The sequence below is a fragment of the Papio anubis genome, chromosome 6 (assembly GCF_008728515.1).
Source record: "Papio anubis isolate 15944 chromosome 6, Panubis1.0, whole genome shotgun sequence".
NCBI classification, from domain to species: Eukaryota; Metazoa; Chordata; class Mammalia; order Primates; family Cercopithecidae; genus Papio; species Papio anubis.
The window spans coordinates 32,394,209-32,418,894 of record NC_044981.1 but is presented as its reverse complement, the minus strand read 5'-3'; the positions used below and the strand labels follow the sequence as shown (position 1 = coordinate 32,418,894).

Sequence of the window (24,686 nt, the reverse complement as noted above, 5' to 3'; positions counted from 1 at the left end):
TCCATCTTCCACTGTCCCTTCCTCCCCTGTTTGTCCATTTGTCCCCTTGTCCATCTTTCCATGGGTCTCAAGACTGTCCCCTAAGACTTGTCCATATTTCATTTCCACATGGGCAGCATGGCCCTCCGTACCCCTCCCTGCTGGGGTCCTGACAAAGACATCGCCCTGTAAGAGAGGTCTCTCCTGGCCACTCTGCAACACTCCCCTGTTCCTTTCCTTTGTTTTTTTTCCTCGCTCCTTATCCCCATCTAACAGACTCCGAAGCTTATGATGCACCTCTGCATGACCTGCCTCCATCTAGACTGGAGCCCACTGAGGGCAGTTGTCCATAGTCCATCCCCAGCCCTCAGAACTATGCCTGGAGGCCGTGGGTGCTCCATGCCTCTTTGTAGGGGGAATAAATGAATGAATGTGCAGGGCACCCATGTGCTCAGGACACATGCTATAGCCCATGCGCCCACGTCCATGTGTGTATGCGCACATACACTCAGATGTACTTGAAATCCATCTTCATTGTTGCTTAAGTCCGGAAGCAGCTTTTGTCTTTCCTCATGTGGCATGGACCTCCTTGTCACTCTGGAAGCCAGAGACAGGGGAAGAGGAAGAGAGGTTTCTTCATGCATCCTCCCAGCCCTCAGCCACTCACCCCTTATCTCAGCCGAGGCTCTCCTGGGTGGCGGCTGCAGGCACACTGTGTGTCACTCCAGGGGGCCGTACAACCTACCCCTCATCAGGGGGCCCAGACAGCGGAGCACTTTTTGCACAAACACTTTCTGCCATCTCTGCTGGTGTCTCCCAGGATGCAGTGGGTATTGAGTAGTGTTTGGGGGTGGGAAGAGTCTAGTTCACCTCTGCATCTCTCCACGTGGCCTTGCCTGCACAAGGTGGGGTGCTTAGAAGGCCTGTTGAATTGATGAGTAGGCAGAGAACAGTAACACCGGGAGGATGTGCCTGGTGCCCTCGGCCACATTCAGTGCTGTGGAAGGCTAGGCCCCCTCTGAAGGGTGAGGGCTCAGGGAGGGCTGCCTGGAGGAGGTGACATTTGAGTTGGGCCTTGATGAGCAGGGGGATTTGGATGTGGGAGATGAGGTCATGGGCTCTGGGGACAGAGGAAGATAGACAAAGAGGAAGGAGAAAGGGACAGACAGAGGGACCTAGAGCAGGATGCCTGTACTTGGTCAGGGGCTGCTGGAATCTGAGTTCTGACTCTTGTCCCTTGAGGGTGTGACACAAGCTGCTGCGTCCCCAGCACCTGGAACAGTGCCCAGTGTACAGTAGGTGCTCAATGTGTTGGGTGAGGGAAGCAAAGGAGGCAGAGGGATGGAGCAGCTGGCACCGGGGCGGGCACCGCTGTCTCCCTCGCCTCCTGCTGCTGCTGTTGGGAAAGGAGAGGAGTGTTCTCTGAGGAGAATATAAATTGCACGTCCCCCTCCTGCTCGGGCTGGGCTGCGGAGACAGTGGGAGTTGAAGAGACGTCAGAGCCCCACATGGGCCAGGTTGTCACAGTCACCTGCTTAGACGCAGACATGGCTCCCTGCCCGCCTGTGGCGGCCCCTGACACCTCCTGCCCCCCATCCCTCCACTCCAGGTTGGGGTAAGAGAGCCTTGGAGAGCCCGATAGCATTCCCAGGATGTTCCTGTGACAATGACAGTGACAACAATGAGACTATGGAGAGAGCGCGTGATGGGAGGGGGCCGGAAGAGCGGGAGAGTCCTAGGAGGTAAAGTCAGAGAGAGGCAAGAGAAGGCGATTGCTGCCAGCGGAAGTTTAGCGGAGGAATGACAGCTCCCCTAAGAGCTGACCCTTAGTGCTCACCGCCTGCCAGGCGCTGTTCTGAGTGCTTTGCCTGAATTCCCTCGTGTGACCCTCACAGCCTTAGGAGACAGCTATTGTAATTATTCCCATTGTGCAGCTGAAGAAACTGAGGCCAGGGGAGGTGAAGTCACTTGCCCAAGTTGTTTTTCAGCTGGTGAGAGGCAGAGCTGGGATTTGAGTTTAAGCAGTGTAGCTCCCCAAATTCTACTTGAAACTGTCTCCCTAGGAAGTGTGGGAGGGGCTGGAGCTGAGGAGGGAGGCTGGGGGGAGAGCAGACAGGAGAGGCTGGCAGGTGGACACATCACAGGAGGCTGGCTTATCCCCGGGATCCTGTTCAGGAGCCTGATTCCCTCGTCTCAGGGTTGGGTCCTTGTTCCAGTGTCTCAGGAATTATTAGGGGAAGGTCAGGGGCCCCTCCTGGGCTCTTGAAATCAGGGGCCTGGGGCTCTTCTGCAGGCTGACATGCGTATCCTGCAGGAGCGCATGCTTGGCCCCCCACCCTCTGGGGAATGGAGTGTGGGCTGGGGCCGGTGTGCCAGGGCCCCGCTCTGGATGTGGGCCAGGGTCTGAAGGCTTCTAACGAGACTGGCCCCACAGGGGATGCCCGGACATCCATCTGTCCATCCTGCTCGCCACCTGTGCTGAGCACCACCTGGGCCTAGACAGGAGCTTGGGAGGAGGAATAGGGAGGAGTGAGAAGGAGCCACCTCATCTCGGGGGGCCTCTGTTTCCATCTGCTGCATGCTGTGAGGCCTGGCTTGAGCAAGTCCAGAAACCAGAGTGGGCCTCCTTCCCTCTCCCGGGAGCCAAGGCCCGGTGGGAGGAAACACCAGAAGTAGGGACAAGCTTCTGATCAGGAGGGGCATGGAGGCAGGCAGGTGATGATCGCTCCTGGCTGAGGCGCAACAGAGGCCAGCGAGAGACGTAAACAAAACACTTGTCTCTCAGGGACCTCCCCCCAACAAAGAACTAACCTCCCATGCACAGCGTGAAGAGTGCAAAGGCTGAGAAACTGCTCTAAAACACAAGATTTCTTAAAAACAAACCAGCCATGACTCGAATACCATTTTCAGACCTCAAAAATAACAACCTTAAAGTGAATTAAAAAATATCTAGTCAGAGCTCACATTTTAGAGGGTGCTGTTTTTATGCTAAGTGTTCTCCAAGGCAGAGAGGACTGGGCTAGTTTTCAGTCACTGCTGACAGAGCAGGCGAGGGGACACATAGATTCAGGTATATTCAAGTGTGGTTTGCTTTCCAAATGGGTGAAGATGTGCATGGTTCAACACTGGAAACCTACAAAGGGTAGAAGGTGAAAGGTCCCTTCCCGATCCTGTCTCGGCCACTTGCTTTCCTCCCCTGAGGCAATGCACGTGTTTTGTTTCAGAGCAGCCAGTATGCACTTCCCCTTTCACACAGTAAACAGCTTCCACCTGCATTTTGCCTCCGTATTGCTGTTATTTTTACCCCACAATATCTTGGAGACCCACCAAGAGCAGTGCCTGGAAATCAGCCTCGTTCCTTTTCACAGCTGTGTAATATTCCTTATCTGGCTGGAACTTCTTTAAACAATCCCCTCTTGATGGACATACAGGTTGTTTCCAAAGTTTTACTGTTACAAACAGTGCCAGTGGATAATGTAGTACATGCCATTTTATAAAGACCACAGGAGCTACAGTGAGGGGGTTTGGGAGTTAACCCTTGTTCTGCTTAGAACCCTAAGGTTCTCTCCTGTCTGCTCTCCCCTCAGCCTCCCTCCACAGCTTCTCCCACACTTCCTAGGGAGACAGTTTCAAGTAGAATTTGGGGAGCTACACTGCTTAAACTCAAATCCCAGCTCTGCCTCTCACCAGCTGAAAAAAAACTTGGGCAAGTTACTTCACGTCCCCTGGCCTCAGTTTCTTCAGCTGCACAATGGGAATAATTACAATAGCTGTCTCCTAAGGCTGTGAGCGTCACATGAGGGAATTCAGGCAAAGCACTCAGAACTTAGGGTTTCTAACCCTTGCTTAGAACCCTTGCTTAGAAAATCTAAAAAACCAGTTAACTGTTTCCCCTACCCACATCCTCACCCGTGAAGGTCTCGGTGGTTTGGGCTTTTCCCACAGGGGAGGCAGACAGTGAGCCATCTGGGCCATGCTTTTGGCAGTGGGCATTCTCAGGGGAGGGTGGACCCTCCCTGCCCCAGTCAACTTCCTTATTGTCATTTGTCCGTTTATTAAGAGGCTGTGGGGCCTACTACGCGTTGACTGTCCCCATCCTGCTCTGCTCCGGCCACACAGGCCCCTTGCTTGGCCACCCACACACCAAGCTCATTCCGCAGGGAGCTGCCGCTCCCTGGGCTCCGATACCTTCCTATCCTTGCTCATGCTGGCTCTGCTCGGCCGTCGCCTCCCCAGAGAGGCCTTTCCTGGCCTTGCCACCTGCTACCCTGATGTCCCACCCCCTTATGCCCCTCTGTGAGGCCTCATTGCTGTGGAGAATGATCCCGGTACTTGTTAGCTTGCTTGCTCCTCTCCTCCCACCAGAAGGAAGCTCCGTGAGTGTTTTATTCACTGCTGTTCTCAGCACTCAGGACATCATAGGTGCTCAATAAAGTATTTGTTGAAGTGAACAGAGTTGAATGTTGGGATATTGAGGTGGGGCTTCTAGGTTGGCAGAAGCTCTGCCCTGTCCTGAGGAGGGGAGCTGACTGGTCTGGGAGGTAGTCCCGGGGATAGGGACACATTAGGCTTTAGCCAAGTGGGCAACCACTTGCCAGGTGCACCCCCAACCTCCCACCTGGCACCACTTGCCAGGTGCACCCCAAGTATTCCTGTCCCAGGAACATTTCCCCACCCACGGTTGCCACTGGGCCTGAAGTCCTGGCCACAGGTTTCTTGGCCAGGATTGAATCTGAGTGATTCCTTAGGGGCATAAAATCTTAGTTTTGACGCCAGCCGGGATGAATATGCATTCCCCACCCCTGTCCCCTTGGACAACTGAGTGGGCAGAGGGCACACAGGAAGGAGAAGTGTTCCTGTGGGCCAAGCGGCGAGTGGAGCCCACAGGCCCTGACCAGCCAGGAGAGCAGAGCAGTGGGTGGGGCCCTGGAAGGGAGGGGTGGAGAGGAGGGACCATACCCCTTCCCTGTCCTGGGGATGGTTGGGTGTATCTACAGGAGGCATGGGGTCTGAGTCTCATGCCTGCCTGGGGAGGGTCCAGGTGAGGCCTGTGGAGGCAGGAAGATGCCCTGTGACTAGAAAGCCCTGGGGCTGGGGCAGGGCCTTGGGTCAGCTCTGCCTTGGAGAGGTTGTGAGACCCAGCAGGGTGGTGACTCTCTGGGCTCAGTGTCCCCAGCTGCAGAGAGAAGGGACTTCCTGAAGCCCACCCTGCTAGCTTCCTGGGCTTCCATCCTTGGGGGTGGAGTGGGGGACGGGGGAGCTGGAATCGAGGCTCCATCTCCTCTGAGCAGGGCACGAGGAAGGAGGCTGAGCTGGCAGAGAGCTGTGGGGACAGGGTCTGCTGGGTCCTGACCAGAGGGGCTGCCTGGGGGCATGGGATGGGCCACCTGACCCCTCAGGGCCCCTCCTAACACCCAAATCCACAGGCTGAATCATCTCATGTATGTGGGGATTTTCCCTGGGCTGGGATCTTTGAACTCTTTGTGTAAATTGAGGCAGCCAGAGGCTCCCAGGATGTGTGTGTGTGTGGTGTGTGTACGTGTGTATGTGTGTGTGTGTGTACCTGCGCGTGGTTGGAGTGTCTTTGGGGACCCCAGGGAGGCTGGTTGGGAGACTTTCTGGAGGAGGAGGCAGTGCCCATGGGGAGGGGTGGGCTGTAGTGGTCCCAAGGCTGTGGGGACCAGAGGGAGGTTGGTGTGTAGGGGAGTGGGGCTGGCTCGGCGGGGTGGGGGCAGCCGCCACCCTCAGCAGCCCCTTTTGCCCCTCAGATACCCCAGATCAGCTACGCCTCCACCGCGCCAGACCTGAGCGACAACAGCCGCTACGACTTCTTCTCCCGCGTGGTGCCCTCGGACACGTACCAGGCCCAGGCCATGGTGGACATCGTCCGTGCCCTCAAGTGGAACTACGTGTCCACGGTGGCCTCGGAGGGCAGCTATGGCGAGAGCGGTGTGGAGGCCTTCATCCAGAAGTCCCGTGAGGACGGTGAGTCAAGCGCCTGGCTGCAGGGTCATGCCGGGCTTGGGGGCATGTGACTGACCCACCGAGAGCCCCCAGCCGGGGCCTGATGCGGGCTCTGACTGCCTGGCTGTTGCCAGGTGGGCCTTGTCCTCCTCTTTGAGCCCTGCAGTTTGGCCCATGGCCTCACTGGGCTCTGGGTGACTCCTGTGCACGGCAGGTATGAGGCCTTCGCAGACGTGGGTGTGCAGATGAGGGCACTGTTGACCTCCCTGGTGCGGGAGCCTGCAGGGCAGCCGCTGTCCTCACAGCAGAGGAAGGGACGGGGTGGGGACAAGGGCCTTGTTTAGAGGGCTGTCAGGGACTCAGGAGATGGGTGGACAGCCAGGCAGGCTCTCAGAGGAATGAGGAATTTGGAGCCCCTAAAATTGACCTGTCTGTGCTGGGGGTGAGGGGTGAAGGGCCGCGGGTGACCTGTGCTGGTTTGGGCGTCAGTGAAGAAGGTGTCCCTGTGGGTGGAGTCTGAGGAACTGGCAAGTATTTATTCTCCTCAAGGTCTTCCCCTCATACCCTGATGCCACCTTCCCCCATTAAGCTTGCTGCATTGCCTTAAATTGCTGTCCTCAGATGCTCTGTGATAAAGGTGTCCCCAGAGATAAGCGGCTGAGCAGTAACAAGGGTTAACCCCTTGGCAGGTGACCACAGAGACCCACCTAGCAGAGACCCTGGCTGGGTCTCTGCTTCTGCTGGTGCCCTGGGAGGGCTGGCTGCGTGGGCTGCAGCTGTGGGCATCTGGGAGCAGCAGGCAGCCCTGGGCTGGGGGGCCTTCACCTGGGCTGGGGTGAGCCAAGATGGGACGGCTCCTAGGAGGTTGTGGGGCTGAAGGATGGTGCCTGTGACTTCCTCGGGGCCCTGTTGTGGTGTGTGGGGGAAGTGGGGAGGCCCTTCTCCCTCCTGGCAGACCCACCTCCTGCAGAGAGGGCCCGTCTGCCCTGCCTCTGGTCTCTCCCAAAGCCCTGCCTCTACACAGCTTGCCAGCGCCTGAGACCTTGGGTGATAGTGTCTGTATATTTATACCCTCATGGCCTCAGGACTCTAATTGCTTTTCCTAAGGACTACAGAGTGTCCAGAGGCTGCCGTTGATAACACCCCGTGAGCATAATGCTGCTATAAATCTCAGATAAGCCTCTTTAATTGTACTGCTGAAGCTGCTTGGGTGCCTCCACCTGGTGGAGGGGGCAGCGGGGCAGTGGGAAGTGGGGCAGCGCTGACTGATGGCTGAGGCTCCAGGCCACTCTGCACTCCGGCAGCCTGGCAGAGCAAAAGGAAGCAGAGGTGAACAGTACTCCACTCCTACCTCCAGGCGGGCTGGCAATAGCACCTGGGGACCCTGGCAGACAGTGTCAGAGCCTCAGAACCCCAGAGCCCAGCCCCTCCCTTGGGCTACCCACATGTCCTTTCCTCCTTTGCTCAGACCCAAGACCTGGGCACCTCCCTCTGGATGGCACCTCCTACCCTACTCTGCTGGTTCCTTTCCTTCTTTGCGGCTTGAACTCTTCCCCACACCAGCCTCCTGCCTTTTCTGTTCAAGGCATGACCTTTGCAGGATTTAGGGACAAAGGTATAGGATGGGGGAAGGGATCGAGGGCCGTGAGTCTCTGTGTTCAGTTGTGTTCAGTCCCTGCCCTGAGGGACCTCAAAGCCACCCCCAGTGCTCATGCAGGCCTCCCTCTGTGCCCAGCACCTGCTGTCCTGGGCAGTCCTTCCTGCCATATGAGGTAGATGCTGCCTCATCCCCATTTTGCAGGAGAGGAAGTGCAGGCACAGAGAGGCTGAATAGTAGCTAGCACCAGGCCACACAGCAAGTAAGAGGTGGAGAAGGGATTTGAACCCAGAAGGGCTGGCTCTGGAACTAGAGGTCTCACCTGTTTCTGTACTCTTCTCTTCTCTGTCTTCTGTCATTTGCGTGCTCACTGAGACCCACCTGGGCCAGCCCCTGTGCAAGTGCTAGGGTATGACAGGGACACACAGGCATGCCCATGTACACACAGCCTGGAGGGACAGGAGAGGCGTGGGATAGGGGTGCGGTCTGAGCATTGTGTTTTGGCTGAAGGTAAGCCTATTGTTTACTTTTTAAAAAATCAACATCTGATCAAGTATTGGGTGGTTAGAAAAAATAAAGTCTACTCAAGATTTTTTAAAAGGACTTCATGATCTAGAAAACTAAAATTTGCTATTATGTGAAGGCCTTCAGCATGGGGCACTCCTGTCCTGGCAGAGGTGCCCCTCACAGTGCCTGCCACGCCCCATGCACCATCTGCACCTCCCTGAGGGCCTGGCTTCCTGCTTGACTGGGCCTCCCACGTCCCCAGACTTCCAAGGCTACCCCATGCCAGTGTGCAACAGCCTACGGGGGCCTGGCCAGGGCAGGTTAGGCAGCTAGATCTCCTCGCGCAACCCAATAAATGAAATTTGATTTGGAGGAACATCTTTTAGAAGGTGAAAAGAAAGGGAGAGAGAGAGCTGCACTCCAGCTGGCCAAATTGAAATCAGAATTGAGAGGCTGGTAGAAAGAGGCCGCTGTACCTTGTAGCCTAATCCCTGCGAAAGATTAAAGATGTCTTTGGCTGTATATTGTATTGATTCGTCCTCTGAAGTATAAATCATCTGTGAGTTGCTCAGAGGAGCGCCGGGGAGGGGAGTGGTGGGGAGAGTGTGCTGGCCAGGCTGGGATGCATGTTAGAATTGTGGTGAGCGAGTCCTAGGTGCCAACTGTGTGCTGGGCTCTGGGTCCTTCAGAGGAGCATGACTATGGCCATTTTATAGATGGGGAAATGGAGGCCAGAGGGGGTGGGTCACTTTCCCAAGGCCACAGAGCCAGAACATGGAGGAGCTGGGATGGGAACCTGGCTCTGTCCTTCAGGTGGGGAGCCCATAGGTGGCACCTGGAGTGGCTCAATACTGACTGGGCCACTGGCACCAGGCCTAAAGGAAGTCCTGGCACTGGCATTCCCCACCTCCACCCTTGTCCACACATGCTCTGGGCAATCCTGTGGCCCTTGACTGAGCTCTGCCTGGACCAGACGCCCCCTGTGAGTATTACAGATCCTGGTAATGACCATGCAGCAAAGTGCAACACCGGCGGGCTAGGTGTTTTGTCCCCATTTTGCAGATGGGAGAACTTAGCCTCAGAGCAGTGATGTGGCTTGCCTAGGGTCACACAGCCTGGTGCCGGAGCAGGACTTGGAGCTAGGGCTGTCAGGCCAGGCACTCTACCTATATGCCCTGTCTTCTCCAGCTTGCATTGCAGAAGTGGCGGCAGGTGCATAAGACGTCAGGCTCCTTCAGGCAGACCTGTGCCCTGGCTCAGACACTGACTGGCTGTGCGATCTTGGGAAAGTCATTTCGTCTTTCTGGGCTCAGTTTCTTATCTGTGAAATGGGAATAAAGCAGGATATAAGAGTAAAATATGCGGCTGGGCACAGTGGCTCACACCTGTAATCCCAGCACTTTGGGAGGCCGAGGCAGGCGGATCATGAGATCAGGAGTTCGAGACCAGCTTAGCTAACATGGTGAAATGCCGTCTCTACTAAAAATGCAAAAATTAGCTGGGCACAGTGGCACAAGCCTGTAATCCCAGCTACTTGGGAGGCTGAGGCAGGAGAATCGCTTGAACCTGGGAGGTGGAGGTTGCAGTGAGCCAAGATCATGCAACTGCACTCCAGCCTGGGTGACAGAGCAAGAATCCGTCTTAAAAAAAGAAAAAAAAAAAAAAAAGAGGAATGAAATGTGCTCCTGGCACATACCGGCAGGAGCTCAGGAATGCGCACCGGAGGGTTTGTCAGGGTCTGGCTGTCTGGGTCCCAGCCCTACCTGGGGCCTGGCTAGTCCTGGGAGGCCTGGGAAGTGCTGGGCCCCGTGCTGTGCCCTAACTGGGAATACAGGTGTGTCCAGGGACGGGGCTAGAGACAAAACTACAGGAGCCCAGCCTAGCTTGGTTCTTAGGGGATGGCTGGTCTGGTGGGGAGAGGGCAGCAAGGTGAACTCCAAAGGCAGCTAGGCCAGGACGTGTGTGTGTGCGTGTGTATGTGCATGTGTGTGTGCGTGTGTGTGTGTGTGTGTGTCTGTGTGTGTGTCTGTGTAGGGGTGTGTGTCTGGGAAGTTCTGGTCATGTGACTGGCAGGCCTGCCTTGGTGGGGGTATCTGTAGACCGGGTCTGTGTGTGTGGGGGGGGGTTGTGTGTGTGTGTGCGGGCATGTGTGGACCTTCTGGCTGCAGCCAGGACTCCCTCCTCCCTGTCAAGGCCGAGGCTGCACCAGGGAAAGGCAAGGAGACTGCCCTTCCCTCCCGGGCTCCTCCGCGGCGTCACCAGGGCTGGATTAGACATGCAGAGCAGGCCCCGCCTGGGCTCTGGAGATAACGCCAGTGAGTCACCGAGGAGGGAGAAAGGCAGGCAGTGGCAAGCGGGTGGCACAGACGTGGGCACAGATGTGGTAGGTTTTTTTTTTTTTTTGAGACGGAGTCTCGCCCTGTCACCCAGGCTGGAGTGCTGTGGCGTGATCTCAGCTCACTGCAACCTTCACCTCCCGGATTCAAACGATTCTCCTGCCTCAGCCTCCCAAGTAGCTGGGACTACAGGCGTGCGCCACCATGCCTGGCTAATTTTTGTATTTTTAGTAGAGATGGGGTTTCACAATGTTGGCCCGGTTGGTCTTGAACCCCTGATCTCAGGTGATTCACCTGCCTTGGCCTCCCAAAGTGCTGGGATTACAGGCATGAGCCACGGTGCCTGCCTTTTTTTTTTTTTTTTGGAGATGGGGTCTCACCCTCTTGCCCAGGCTGGAGTGCAGTGGTACAATCACAGCTCATTGGAGCCTCAACCTCCCAGGCTCAAGCAATCCTCCTGCCTCAGCCTGCCAAGTAGCTGGAACCACAGGCATATACCACCATGCTTGGCTAATTTTTTTTTTTTTTCATTTTTTATAGGGGTGGGGTCTCACCATGTTGCGTGGGCTGGCCTCAAACTTCTGGGCTCAAGTGATCCACCCACCTCCATCTCCCAAAGTGCTGGGATTATAGTCATGAACCACTGCACCTGGCCCAGGCCTGTTTTAAGTGCTTTGTACATATTACCTCATTTAGCTCTCAAGACAGCTCCATTATACCAATGGCTAAACAGAGGCTCAGAGAGGTTAAGTAAGTCCCATGAGGCCACACAGCAGGGCAGGATTAGAATCCGGCAGATACTCTCCCTAGCCACTGAACTTACCCTCTGTGGTGCATGGGGCAGGAAGTCCTATCCACGGGGTCACCCAGGAGTTTGTCTCTAGTCCTTTCAGGTAAGTGCGTCTAGCATGTCTGGGTATATCTGTGCCTCAAGGGTGGAAACAAGATGGCCTCTCTGGGTGTGGCAGGAAGGAGTGTGGGGGGCTTGGCCTGCTCCTTGGAGGATGTCTCATTCCTTGAACAGCAGGAAATTCTGAGGCCCTACCTCTTGGCTGTGTTGCTGTGCCCTCCATTGATATTCCAGAGATGTGGGTGAGTCAAGCTGTTGCTGGATCTGACCTCTAGCTCCGACTCCCAGGGCTGAGCATCAGACTTGCATGTAGATGGCCTCTGTCAGCACAGTGGCATGGCACGGCTGACAGCCCACTGAGGAGACAGTGCTTGGGCAGCAGGAGGCCCGGGCTGGGCAGCTCCTCGTCCAGTGGGCTGTGAGACTCTCTGCATGTGGCGTCCCTGGCTGTAAATGGAGCACCCCATCTACGGAGGCTCCACAGGGATGAGGTGAAGGTCTGTGCAGCCAGAGCCAAGGGAGCTGGCACCACTTGCATTAAGGGTGCCTGTTCCGCTGCCCCTCCTCACTCTCCGGCCTTTCCTCCTTCTGTGCCTCTCCCTCGCTCTTGCCACACCAGCTATCTTGCAGCTCCTCAAATGTTCCAGGCACCAGCCCGCCTCAGGGCCTTTGCGCGGGCTGGTCCTCCTGGGGGAAAGCTGCTCCTGCATATCCACGCAGCCCGCATTCTTGGTGTCTTCAGGTGTCTTCTCGGATGTCTCCCTTCAGAGAGGCCTCTGAACAGCCTATCTGAAACAGCCCCTGCCTCAGTCCTACTCTCCAGTCCCCGTACCCTGCTCTGTTTTTCTTTATAGCAGCAGACTAATACCTTTTTATTTGTTTTTGTATTGTCCACCAAGGCAGAGATTTTAATCTGTTTTGTTCTCTGCTGCATCTCCAGCATCTGGCACAGCCCTGGCACATAGTAGTTGCTCAATAAATGCTTGTTGAATGAATGGTTATTTGCAAAATCCAGCCCCCAACTACTCGCTTCTTCTTTAGCTCTCTTCCCAACCCTAGACCTAGAAGTTGCTCTCCCAGCCTACAAAGGGGCAAACTGAGGCTGACAGAGTGTAGGCATTGGGGGTGAGGCCAGGCTAACCTGGGACCTCCACCTCCTGCCCCACTGAGCTCCCTGGCTGTTGCCCTTCCTCTCTCTGCTGACTCACTGAAGACAGAAATCCATTCCTGGAGACATAAGGGAGGGAGCAGGAACTCAGGGCCTGTCAGCAGCTGCGTCAGGTGAACTGTGGGGTGCGCCTCGTGCCATTCCTCACTGCTGGCCTTGGGTGCTTCATCCTGCAGTGCTGCTGCCCCGGGGGGCAGGAAGGGAAAGTGGCTCAGTCCTCCACCAGCTTGAGTCTCCAGCTGGCCGGAGCTTCCTAGATTTATTTCGCCCTGTGCTGTGCCCTGTGCCCTCCCTTGCACATAGAGGACCGCAGCATAGCATATGACTCTGTAGAGTGAAATGTGAGTGAACAGACGACCAGCCCTGTTCCCTGGGCACGTTCCAGCCCTGGTGTGAGACAGAGACAGGCTGCAGGCCCTGCTCTCAGGCCCTTTTGGTGGGCATGAGAGGAGCCATGCACAGCCAGCCCTGGCACCTGCCCTGCACACAGTAGGTGCTCAGCAGAGCCTGCCTGAATAAGTAAAGAAAAGGGATGTGGTAATGTGTCCATTGAAGTGAAGACACAAACCCTAGGGCTGCGGGGGCTCCAGCCCAGCCAGGCTGGGCAGGCAAGCAGGGCTTGGAGGAGGTGTATTTGGACAAGAGGAGGAAGGAAAGGGCACGCCAGGTGGGAGAACAGTAGGAACAAAAGCCTGGAGGTGTGAATGAACAGGCAGACGGAAGCGATGAGAGGCCTGGGTTGGAGCTCCTGTGGCCGTGGGGTGGGGAGGGGATAGGGAGCCATTTGAGGTGGGGCCGAGGAGAGTTTCTTTTAGGCCAACACCGCATGTTGAAATGTTTCGGCTGGCTTGGCTGACCATCTCCACTTGTCGGGCCCAACTCGCTCAGGGCCCTGAGGGGTCCCCTTGCCATTGAGGCTCAGAGCCAAGGCCCTTCTCCTTGCAGGCGCCCCTCACCTGCCCTGTCCCAAACAGAGCTGAGCTCCTTGGTGGAGCAGGCGGGGGTGGAGTTTTTCCCTCGCAGGCTCCCTGGGAAGCCCCTTCAGGTGGGCCACAGTACCTGCTGACCCTTCCCTCTGTCCCCGCCCCACTGACGGCTCCAGAGGCCAGGGAGGGACAGGACCCTACCTAGCTCTGTGCCCCTCGCCCTCCCTCGCACATAGCAGGGCCTCAGCACACGCTACAGAATGAAGAGTGAACAGATGACCAGCCCTGTTCCCTGGGCCTCCTCCTCTTACCTGTGACAGGAGTGGGTACAGTAGCCCGCCTCTGAGGTCCAGCTGGCACAGACAGGCTGTGTTCTCGCCCTCCATGGCCTTGGCTCTAGGCATCCTTCATGAGAGCAAAGACCTGTTCCCCACAATTTGGGCTCATCCTGAAGACACCCTCAGACACCCACTGAAAACTACTTGTTTAGAATGTGTCTGTCAGAGGAGTGCCAGAAAGGAAGCTTCGAGCAAGGCCGAAAGGAATAGGAGTGGATGTCAGCGCTGACCCCTCAGGGCTTGGCGTTTTGGTTCAGGAATGATCGGGGCCAACTGCATGGTGGCAGTGCCTGGAGTGTGCAACCTTCCCACCTCATCAGATGAACCATGGTCAAAATGAGCAGGGAGCAGGGGTTTGAGTGGGGGTAGAAGCAGGGAGGGGTGCTGCTGCTGGCTTTAGCTTGTATCCGAGTATCAGATGACTTTTAGCAGCTTCAAAGGGAGAGGCCTCTGGACTGTTCCACTAGCTGCCTCCTGGGACCCAGGGACCCTGCAGCCCAAGGCTGAGCACTCTGCCCTCTGACGTTGCGTTTTCCCAGGATGAGGGGGAGTGGGCCCCACCCTGCAGCAGAACCTCCCATTCTAACTTATCGACCAGGCCGTTCTAGACCCGAGACCCATCTTGCCTTCTGTTGCCCTTGTACGCCACCTATCACTTTGCTGCGGGTGGAAATTAAGTGGACCTGGCATGGGCGCCCCCTGCCAAGCCATGAGACCCACCACTCGCCAGCTGGGTCTCCTTGCCGGGGCTTGGAGATTGGCAAGGTGTTGTTGTTAATGTGACTGCTCGTGATTGCCAGGTCAGTCTCCGTTCCGTTGTGAAGATGAACCACGCGTTTGCTTGGTGCGCCTCGGGGACTGCGCCTGTCTGCTTGGATTCCTCTGCCACTCTGACCTGTGCAGGGCCTGATGCCTCTGCATTTTGTAAGTCCCCAGGTTGGTGTCGCCGGGCCTGCTGCTTTTCTTTCAGTGCAGCCACTTTTCCTGGCTCCCTCTGCCTGATGCGCTTGTCCAGACAGGGACATGCTCCCGTCTGCATTCGCCTCTAAGCTTGATGGGAATGACAGGAGGAAGACGTCAGACGCTGAGCCCTTTTTCTCTGAATTTGCATCTCTTCCCTCCTGACGGGAAGCAGCGTTTTCTTTCACAGCCTCCTTTGTGGAATGTGTTTGAAGATTCCTTTGGGGTTTGAAAAAATTCCCTTTGCTGGTGGCAGCCCCTCTGTGGCTTTGGCCTTCTGAATCCGGTCCTTTTCCCCAGTGATGCAGGAGAATAGAGTGGCCAAGAGCCCAGACACTGGGGCAGCCGGCGTGGCTTCAAATCTGGCTCTGCCATCATGAGTTGTGCTACCCTAAACAGTCCCCGAGGGGCCCTGTGCCTCAGTTTCCACCTTTGTCAAACAAGGATAGTAATAGTCCTTCCCTTACAGCTTGTTGTGAGGTTAAATGCACGCATAGCTATAAAGTGCTTGCCGGGTGGACCGGGCACTGCACCGAGCACTGGTGCTCCCGAAGGCATTAGTTGTTTTCCTTCTTAACCAGAGAACAGGAGCAGGGCAGGGGGCCCTGGGCTGGGAGGCGGACTGAGTTCTGGTCCCGGCTCTTGTCCCTGGGCGGCTGTGTGACTTTAGGCTGGTAACCTTCCCTCTCTGAGCCTCAGCTTTATTGACAGCATGCAGCCAACATATCAGAGGACCTCTGAGTCCCCCACGGCACAGGTCTTCACATCCCTCACTGACTTCTCGTGGCTTTCCTGTCTCACTTTGCCACATGGAGGGTCAAGCACCACAGTTGGTCTCTGGCTTCCTGTGTGTCTTGTTTTTGGACCCAGGCAGGAGCCCACAGAGTAGCTACTTTCAAAGCGGCCTGCTGCTCCCTAACTCCTCTGGCCTCTGATTTTTTTTTTTTGATGTTTTTGACAAATCTCTCAACTGGAACCCCATTGTCTTCAAGCTCATTTTCTTCTGTTGTTTCTTTCTCCTCACTGAGCCTGTTCACTCAGAACACACTGGGGTCTGTCCCCCAGGCTCCCACTGGACAGGGACCCTTCCAGTGTCTTCCCTTGGCTAAAGGGCAAGTGGTGAAGGCTGCTGCCCTGCTCACCCCTGCTCGGGTTTGGGCCTTGACTTTCAGGAAAGCATCTTCACCTGTTTGCTGACCCTGGACTTCGGCCTGCTTTCCTGGCTGGGGTGGGGTTCTTGGAACTCCAGGTCCTCACTCTGAGCTCCTTGGAGATGTGGCTGAGATAAACCCCATCTGCCTTTTCCTCTGCATCTCTGGAGGGACCTGTGAACCCACCATTTCCTTCCCTGTCTCACATTCGCCACCCAGCACTTCCCACCTCAGGCCTACATGGGCCCACCAAGTGCCCTGGGGCGGGTGGGAATGTCCAGCAGCCTGAGTCCCAGTCTCAGCCCCACCCTCCACCACTATGTGACCCTACACGATTCACTTCTCCCTGAGCCTCTGGTTTTTCATTTGTAAGACCAAAAACGGACTGTGTGCCTTCCTCAGTGGGCTCATGTATGTGGGCATGAATGGTATATGCGGACATTTCTGCCTTGATATTCCATGTTCCCCAACCTGGTCCCTCTTCCTTCTTCCCAGAGCCTTTGAGCCTGAACAGACTCAGCCTCCCATGCCAGCCTCACAGCCAGCCTGGCCTGGCCTGTGTACAGACCCCTGAGGCTCCTTGTGTGTAATACACACATTTTGAGGCCATGTTCACGAACTATCATGACAGACGCTGCTCCCCGGCCCCAGCCTCAGCCCCTGCACAGAAACCCTGAGCATTGTCCCCACTGTAGAGGAGGTGACTGCAGCCCAGGGTGCCCAGGGGCTTGCCTGGGCCCTCCCAGCTTGTCAGGGCAGAGCTGGGCTTTGTAGCCAGTTCTGTGTGACTCCGAAACTGTCCCTTGCTCTGGAGCTCGAAGGTGGGAAGATGGAGTCCTCCTTTTAAGTGGGGAATTTGGTTCCCTTCATCTGGCCTTCCCCAGGGAAGCACTGGTGGGCTTGTCAGATGGGCAGGCCTCAGAAGGCCGTGCCCCACAGAGGCCAGCAGTTCTAGGGCTAGGGAGGAAAGAGGTAGGGATGGGGGCAGGGTAATCTCCAAGGGTCCCTGGTTTCCCCACCTGGTGTGAAGCTTGGAAGACCTTGGCATGGTAAGTGTGTGTGTGAGTGTGTGTGTGAGAGAGAGAGAGAGAGAGAGAGACAGACAGACAGAGAGGGAGAGAAGAGAGAAGTGGGTCAGGAGCCCTCAAGTCACATGTGACTCCCACATGACCATGTATGGGCCGTGAGGGGCCCTTTCTGAAAGTGGTCTGGGAGGGCTGAATCCCCTGGCAGCCACTCCTCTGGTGCTGGCTCCCCTCGTGCTTCTGGGACTTTCAGGGACTCAGAAGGTGGAACCCGGGCCTCCAAATCCCACAGACCTGCCCAGGGGTATGGCTGGTGAGGAGGGGCATGGCCATTTTTTCCTTCTGCCCTCCAGCCTTTGCATCCCTTTCCTCCACAGTAATTCATTCATCTGCAGAATGAATATTTATTGAGCACTGACTGTATGCCAGGCATTGGACCAGGACACTGGGGTACGGCCGTGGACTAAGCACATGAAGCTCCTGGCCTTGTGGGGCTCACACTTGGGGAGAGGGCAGGAGGAACTTGCAGTGAATAAGCAAACACATCACTGTATAATTATAATTTGAGATACCAGCTGTGAAAGATGCGGCTCTGAAGAGGAACAAAGCAGTGTAAGTGGACAGAGAGGGGCAAGTAGGGGAGACTCTTCCCTGCAAGGTTGACGGACTTTCGGTCCTCACCCTGGCTTTCTGCAGGGGTGACTTTTGGCACATCCCCAGCTGCAGCAAGGGCATTAGCCAGGTGGAGATCTGTGGGAAGAGGGCCCCAGGAAGGGGAACTGGCATGTGCAAAGACCCTGAGGTGGTGCCTGCCCGGCATTTGGAGAATAACCAGGAGGCAGGGGCAGAGTGAGTGAGGCAGGGAGACATACGGGCAGAGGAGGGCAAATTGCATGGGGCCCTGGGGGGCCCTGTGAGGACTTTGGCTTTTGTACTGGGTGAGCTGGGAGCCGTTGGAGGGTCAGGAGCAGAGGAGGGTCGTGATCCCTCTGGCTATTGTGCAGGGAATAGAGTGGGACCTTGGGCCAGTGTGGAGGCCACTGTAGTCCAGGCAAGAAGTGACAATGGCCTGGACCAGGGGTGGGGGTGGTGAGAAGGGACAGATTTGGGGTGTATTTGAAGTCTGGGCCCACTGGCCTTGCTTCTGGGTTGCCTGTGGCCAGAGGGCTGGAGGGTGAGGGGTCGCCAGGCCAGGCACAGTGCTCCTGGCTTCAGTACCATGGATAGAGAGTCTGCCCCAAGGTCAGCTGCTTGCGAAGTCCTGGTTGGCTCCAGCCCAACCAAGGGCCCCTTTTTGGGCCAGTCTTATGGATGCTGAGTGGGTCTTCATGTGTGAAGTTCAGTTCCTTCCCCTTGGTTTTGTTACCAGTTTCTTTTTTAGCTATACATGTTTATTTCTGGGCACTGCTGCGAATTCTTTTTGGGACAAGGCAGGTCTGAATGCGACAATGAAGCTGGGATGAGAGGTTTGGAGCAGTTGTCTCCAAAAATCTCTTGTGTCTCTGGCTAAACTGTTGTTGCAGGGAGGGGAAGGCCAGGCAGGACTGGGGGAGGGGAGGCTGCCTTGAGAAGCAGTGATGGGAGAGACCTCCCCGGGAGGTGGGCCTGTCCCAGGGTGGCGGGGGGCTGTCCTGGCTGTGTGCCTCCCTTCTGAGAGTCAGGAGGGGCAGCCTTCCCGAAAGAGCAGCAGGTGACGTGAGTCGGGTGGGCTGGCCCTGGCAGAGAGTGCTTTCCCCGGCCTGCCAGACTTGCCTTGTGTCCATGGACGAGCCATTATTCCTCACTGGCTGTTGGTTTCTCCACCTGTAATATGGGTACAGCTGTATTCCGACTTTGCTGGTTATTGTAAGAATTACAGAGATAGGAATTAGCCAACAGAAAGGCCTAGTGAGAGCTGTTGGGAGTGAGGGGCTACCTCTGAGGCCTCAGACCCAGGGGAGTGCCTGGGCCTCTTCCTGGTGGGGGTTCTCCCAGCCTCCCGCTGTGACTGTCCTCTCCTCTCTCCCTCACTTACATGCTGCATTATATCTGTGCCCCATTTTGCGGTAGACAGAATGATCATATGGATATTCTATGCAAATTCTGCTTTTTAATGAGCCAGAAGGAAAGCTAACGACTCTTGCAGACGTCTTGGGGCCCCAGGGAGGCCTTGGGATATGGGGAGGAGAGGAAGCAGGACAAAGTGACAAGTAAGAGGAGAAGAGGGAGGGAGGGTGGAGAGTGAACAGAGGGCCATGCAGTAGGGGCTGCGGAGGGGTGCTGGAGAGGGGACAGTGGAGGCCCTGTGACCATCTCCCCAAGCCTCCGTGCCCACCTCGTTTTACAGGTAGGAAACAGGCTGAGAGCAGAGGCTACTTGTCAGGGCACCCCAGAAGGCAGGAAGCAGAGAGGAGGGCCGATAGAAAGGTGGAGGTGGGAAAGAAGATGAGGTGGAGGAAGGGAAGGTGGAGGCTGCAGCACTGGGTTCTGGCTGGTGGGCTCGGTTTCCTTATCTGTGAAATGGTTGTAATACCTAGGACCTGGTTGTACTGGAAGGAGCTCAGAATTCAACATGTAGAAAGGTTACTTGACTGGGAGTGCTGCGTGAACATGAGGGGCTGTGCAATGACGGGAGAAAGTGTGTATTGTGGGGAGACAGAGAAGAGGCAGAAGGTGGGCAAGAGAGAGTGGGGGAAGACGGGAAGCACAGAGGAACAGCAGCTGGAGATGGGGCCAGGAGCCTTCCGGACAGTAGGTCAAGTGTTAATTAATTAACCACCTAACTAGCATGTTCATTCCTTTGTTCATTCTCTTGTCCCTATTGTTGGCTTCACAGATGGATGGCAGCTCCACGAGGGCAGGCTTATCTGTCCTATTCCTGGTGGTACCCACAGAATCTAGGACAGCTCCTGGCACTGGGGGTTGCTGAGTCAGTGACAGTGACTGCTCTGTGCCTGGCAGTGTGTGGATCCAGGGCCCAGCAGTGGCCACTGCTGGAGTCAGAGGCTGGTGGGTGCAGAGGCATCTAGTCCAGTAACTTTCATTCACTGTGCTAAGTGCAGTGATTGAGACATTGAGATTGTTATAAGCGCCCAGGGGAGGAGGAGCTTGGGGATACCCATAAAGGCTTCCTGGAGGAGGGGGCCTGAGCTGAATCCTTAAGAACAGGTGGAGCTGACTTGAAGAAAAGAGTCTGGGAAGGTGAATTAGACACCAAAGGCAGAGCAGAGTCTGTCTAAAGGCTCCGACGTATGTTGGAAACTGCAGATGCTGTTAGAGGTGGGGGTGGGAGAGGAGGCTGGGAGTGGATGAAGTCAGTCCTGCAGAGCCCTTCAGGACAGGCTGAGGACTTGGTCCTGAGGGAGGTGAGAGCCACTGAAGGTGTGAGGGATGGGAGTGACCAGGTGGGACTAGAGTTTCGGTGGAAAGTTGTAAGGGCCAGGCTGGGCAGCCTGAGGTTTGTGTGGCAGGTGTGGGGCTGTGGTCTGGAAGGACGGTGTCGACAGAAGTGGGGGTGCGCCATGAATTAGGGCCTGAGGGATGAGGTATGGCTGGACCTGCGCCAGGGACACTGCGCCAGGGACATCTGGGGCTCCTGAGCCAGCCTGAGAGGGGCCTGGGCAGAATGTGTGAGCACAGCACGTGCTGGTCAGCCTCGGGCAAATCCCGGCCCCTCTCTGGTTTAGATCAGAAACGAGCTTTCAAGTCTGGGCAGCTGCACCCTACCCCCGGGGACATGTGGGACATGTGGGGAAATATGTGGGGCACTTTGGATTATCACAATGACTTGAGTGTCTAGTCCCTTGTACTGTAACATGGGACAGTCCCACACTGTGAAAAGTTGTCCCACCCCAAATGTCTGTTGAGAAAAACTTGCAGACGCTACCCACCCCTCCCCCAGCTCCAACTACAGCATACAGGAAGAGCCCCTGCCTCCTGCCCTTGCTCCCCAAGGCTCTCCTGACCCTACTGAAGGCTGCTCCCAGGATCCAGGCCTGGAATCCCTTTTCCCTCCCTACGTGGTTCCTGTCTCCCATCCCCCATGACCCCCATCTGGCCAAGCAGCCCCCAAGCTTTGAGGCTCCAAGCCTTTTCCCAACAGTGCTGAGAGCCTGGGGGAGTTTTTTGGGGTGAGGACTTCTTCAGCTCAGGGCTCACATCTGGGCCCCAGCCCCCAGCATCTGCCCATCAGCTTTGCCAACCTGAGTCCTCACAGCCCAGTGTCTCAAGAAGGCTTCTCCTGCTGCCCTGGGTGAGGCTGGTCCCTGCTGCCGTGCTCACTTCGGGAAGGCATCCTCTCACCAGTCCCTCCACCAAGGCCAGCTGACACGTCCACCTTCTTGGTCCCCCCTCCCTGGCGTGGGCCAGCAGCCCCATTTTGCAGCTGAAGAAGCTTGGTGGAGTGAAGGGATCATCTGGTTATATCCAGCGCTGGGGCTTGACCCAGCCCCCCGGTTTTCTGTATTTCTTGCTATTCTGCCACCAAAAGGAGTGGCCTGCAGGAGCCAGAGCCGGGCTCTTTGCCACCCCTCCCTCCTGGCCTGGCCTGAAGAGGAGGGGCAAGGGCTAGCTCAGGAGAAGGGTCCAGGGGGACTTCATTACCCAATGCCTACTTGTGGCAGTGGGTGGGTGGGAGGGGCGCCGAGCCTGCCGCTGGCAGGGAGGCATGCTTGGCCTGCCTGGGTAATCACATCTCAGCATTTCATTTTGCTTGTCAGTTTCCACTTCCAAGGGATGTGGGCTCCTAAATATTTCATCCCAGCCTGCACTGTCTGTTCTTCTCTGGCCAAACCACATGCCCAGCTGCTGGCCTCTAACCCTGGCCAGGCCCTACTGCTGGCCTGACTGTGCCTCGAGGTCATCTTCCCCATGGCTCTCTCTGCCCCAACACAGGGTCTCTGCCACCAGCCCAGCACTGGCTCCCATTCCCAGGGTATCTGGGGTGAACAGACTGGGGAGACAACATTGTTGGAAACTAGGTTCATTTCAACTGTCGTCGGTTGAGCATCCTACACTCTGCTGGAAACTGGGCGGTTAGAAACGGGAAAGACACAGTCTGCCCTTGAAGGGGCTCATGGGCTGATGGAGGAAACCAACAATGATAGCATAATAATAATAAACACTTCCTGAGCACCAATGTGCCAGGAACTGTTCTAAGTACCTTATGTATATTAACTTGCTTATTCTTCACACTTTGTTATGTGGAGACAAGGCTCAGAGAGATTAAGAAACTTGTCCAAAGTCACACAGCTGAGAAGTGGTAGAGCTGGGATTTGAACCTGAAGCAGGCCAGTTCCAAAACTGACCACAGCACAAAGTGGAGGATGGCAAGTGGCAGTGGAGAGGAGCAGGCGGGCGCGATGAGCTCCCACTGTGGCAAAGGGCTGGGATATTTCATGTGGGAAGAGGCAGAGAAGTGGGGCCCTAGGCTGGAGGGAGCTGGGCAGATAGAGACGTGGGAAGGGCATTTCTGGCAGAGGGACCAGCACTGGGAAAGGCTCTAGGGGGGAACGTTCTGGCTGAGTTGGAGAAAGTGGTCCTGCTGTGGTAGAGGTGAAGTGAGGCGGAGGAGACGACTGGAAGGTGAGATGTGACCTCCTCCACCAGAGTGTCACTGGAGTTGGGGAAGATGGGAAGAAACTTGGGGGTCTTGTCCTGTGAGTGGCTCCTCCAGTATCCTCAGCCACACTCCACGGTGTCCCGGCCTTGACCGTGGCCTGAGGCGGGGACAGAGCCATGCAGTCAGGCTGAGGGCCCTGTTCGCCACAGCCCCACCGCACTGCCCACGGGTTGGACCAGGACATGACCTCGGCAGGGACCCTGACCCACACTAGCAGTCTCGAGTCTGGCTCCCGGTTGGCCTCCCACTGCTGTGTGAGCCTTGGGCAGACTCCCTTCCCTTCATGAACTGAACCCAAGAAATGGGTGGGATTCGCTCATCAGTGAATGCTGGGCACAGCCACTGAGGGTGGGGACAGCAGACCTGGGGTAGGGGCCTCTGGAGGGCTTTGGGTGGTGGCCACGAACCAGCCATCTCTTCGTGTCCTGCCCCATCCAGGCCCCTCCTGCCACCATCTGCCTCCAAACACCATGGCTTCCCTTTTCTATTATTTTTCTGCTTTTCTTGCTTCAGAGGTGTTTTGCCTAAGTGGGTTTGTGTTAAGACATTAAGTCGATCACTCAGCAAATTTCCCTCTGCTCAGAGCCTAGCGCCATGAATAATGCAGCTCTGAGCCACACCGCCTGCGCTGCCCAGCGGCCTCCTGTCGGGGGGACGGCAGGGCTCAGCTCTGAGATGTTGAGCCCCACAGCTGCCCTGGCAGGTCCTCCAAGGCCTGCATCCTCCTCCACACCCCAAAATATCCCCTAGGGGCTGAGCCTGTCCACAGGTGATCTGCTCTAGTCCTCACCGTAACCCTGCTGTGTCTGGGGGACGGAGTTCATACCATACCATTTCACAGAAGGGGAAATGGAGGGTTGGAGAGGGGGCAACGTGGCTTTCATCGTGAAGCAGTAGGTGGTTGAGATGGGACATGGCCCTGTCTGTGCCCAGACTCTGCCTCCTCATGTCACACCAGTCCAGCTCTCGTATGTCTGTGTCCCCCTCTTCTGCCCCGTTGGTGCCCCTGCACCCCGAGATCCAGCCCCATTCTCCCGGCAGGGCCAGGGACGGGCGGGAATGGAGAGCCTGGTGGCAGAGGGTGGGGTTTCAGAGGCAAAAGGAGGGCTTTGCCTCAATGTGCCGGCCACAGAGCTGCTCCATGAATAGCCGTGCCGTCCCCTCCGTCCAATTGCTGGACCACAGGCCCCTCCATGGTCACCTCAGCCAGTGAGGACCAGGCCAAGGGAGGAGGTGCTAATTGTGCTGAGGTGTGGCTGGGCCCCCAAACGACGTGAGGGATGTGAGCTTCTGCCAGGCCCTGGTGCATGCTAGGGCCTCGCAGGGCCTTTCTGGGAAAGGATTGAGGCTAATTGGGGCATTCACTGGGGAGACTTAGCAAGGAGGCCTTTCTCAGTTAAGAAGAGATGGGCTGGCCGGGCGTGGTGGCTCAAGCCTGTAATCCCAGCACTTTGGGAGGCCGAGACGGGCGGATCACGAGGTCAGGAGATCGAGACCATCCTGGCAAACACGGTGAAACCCCGTCTCTATTAAATACAAAAAAACTAGCCGGGCGAGGTGGCGGGCGCCTGTAGTCCCAGCTACTTGGGAGGCTGAGGCCAGAGAATGGCGTGAACCCGGGAGGCGGAGCTTGCAGCGAGCTGAGATCCGGCCACTGCACTCCAGCCTGGGTGACAGAGCGAGACTCCGTCTCAAAACAAAGCACCCATCCAGCGAAGGGAGAGGGGGGCGGGAGGGGTGCTTTGTGCACGTGCGGTGACCGTGTGAGAGCCGCCAGGCGGTGTGAGGGTGGGGGTGCAGATGCGTCGTGGTGGGCACTGCCTGCTTGTGCTTGGTGGAGCAGGGTTGGCCGGGTCAGGCAGGGTTGTTGTATGTGACTGTCCAGGGTGACCTGTGTCTGTGTGTGGTGTATCTGTGACTCTGTGTGGGGTTATGTGTATCTGTGTGTGGTGCGTATCTGACTGTGTATGGTGACGTGTGGATGTTTCTGCATGTGGTATGATGGTGTGTGTGTCTGTGGTGTGTATGTGACTGTGTGTGTATCTGTGGGGAGTGATGTGTGGGTGCGTCTGTGTGGTGTGTAGTGATGTGTGTGTATCTGTGTGGAGTGATGTGTGGTGTATCTGTGTGGTGATGCATGGGGGTGTGAATCTGGTGAAGTGTGGGTGTGTGTCTGTGTGTGGTGTGTATCTGTGTGGTATGTATCTGTGTGGTGACGTGTGTGTGATGTGTATCTGCTGATGTATGGGGTGTGTGTGTGTGGTGTGTATCTGTGTGTGGCTGAGT

The 24,686-nt window shown here is 56.4% G+C and overlaps 1 protein-coding gene across 7 annotated transcripts in view; it reads left to right on the top strand.

The window, feature by feature from the left end:
* GRM4 (glutamate metabotropic receptor 4) overlaps positions 1-24,686 on the top strand; it is a 124,453-nt gene that overhangs the window by 50,240 nt on the left and 49,527 nt on the right. For 6 of the 7 annotated variants that reach the window (XM_017957806.3, XM_017957808.2, XM_017957807.3 and 3 more), the window contains one exon: positions 5,748-5,964. The exons of the other annotated variant lie outside the window; for it this stretch is intronic. In XM_017957806.3, the coding sequence (XP_017813295.1) occupies positions 5,748-5,964 (217 nt within the window). The remainder of the gene's footprint in view (positions 1-5,747; positions 5,965-24,686) is intronic. 7 annotated transcript variants of the gene reach the window in all.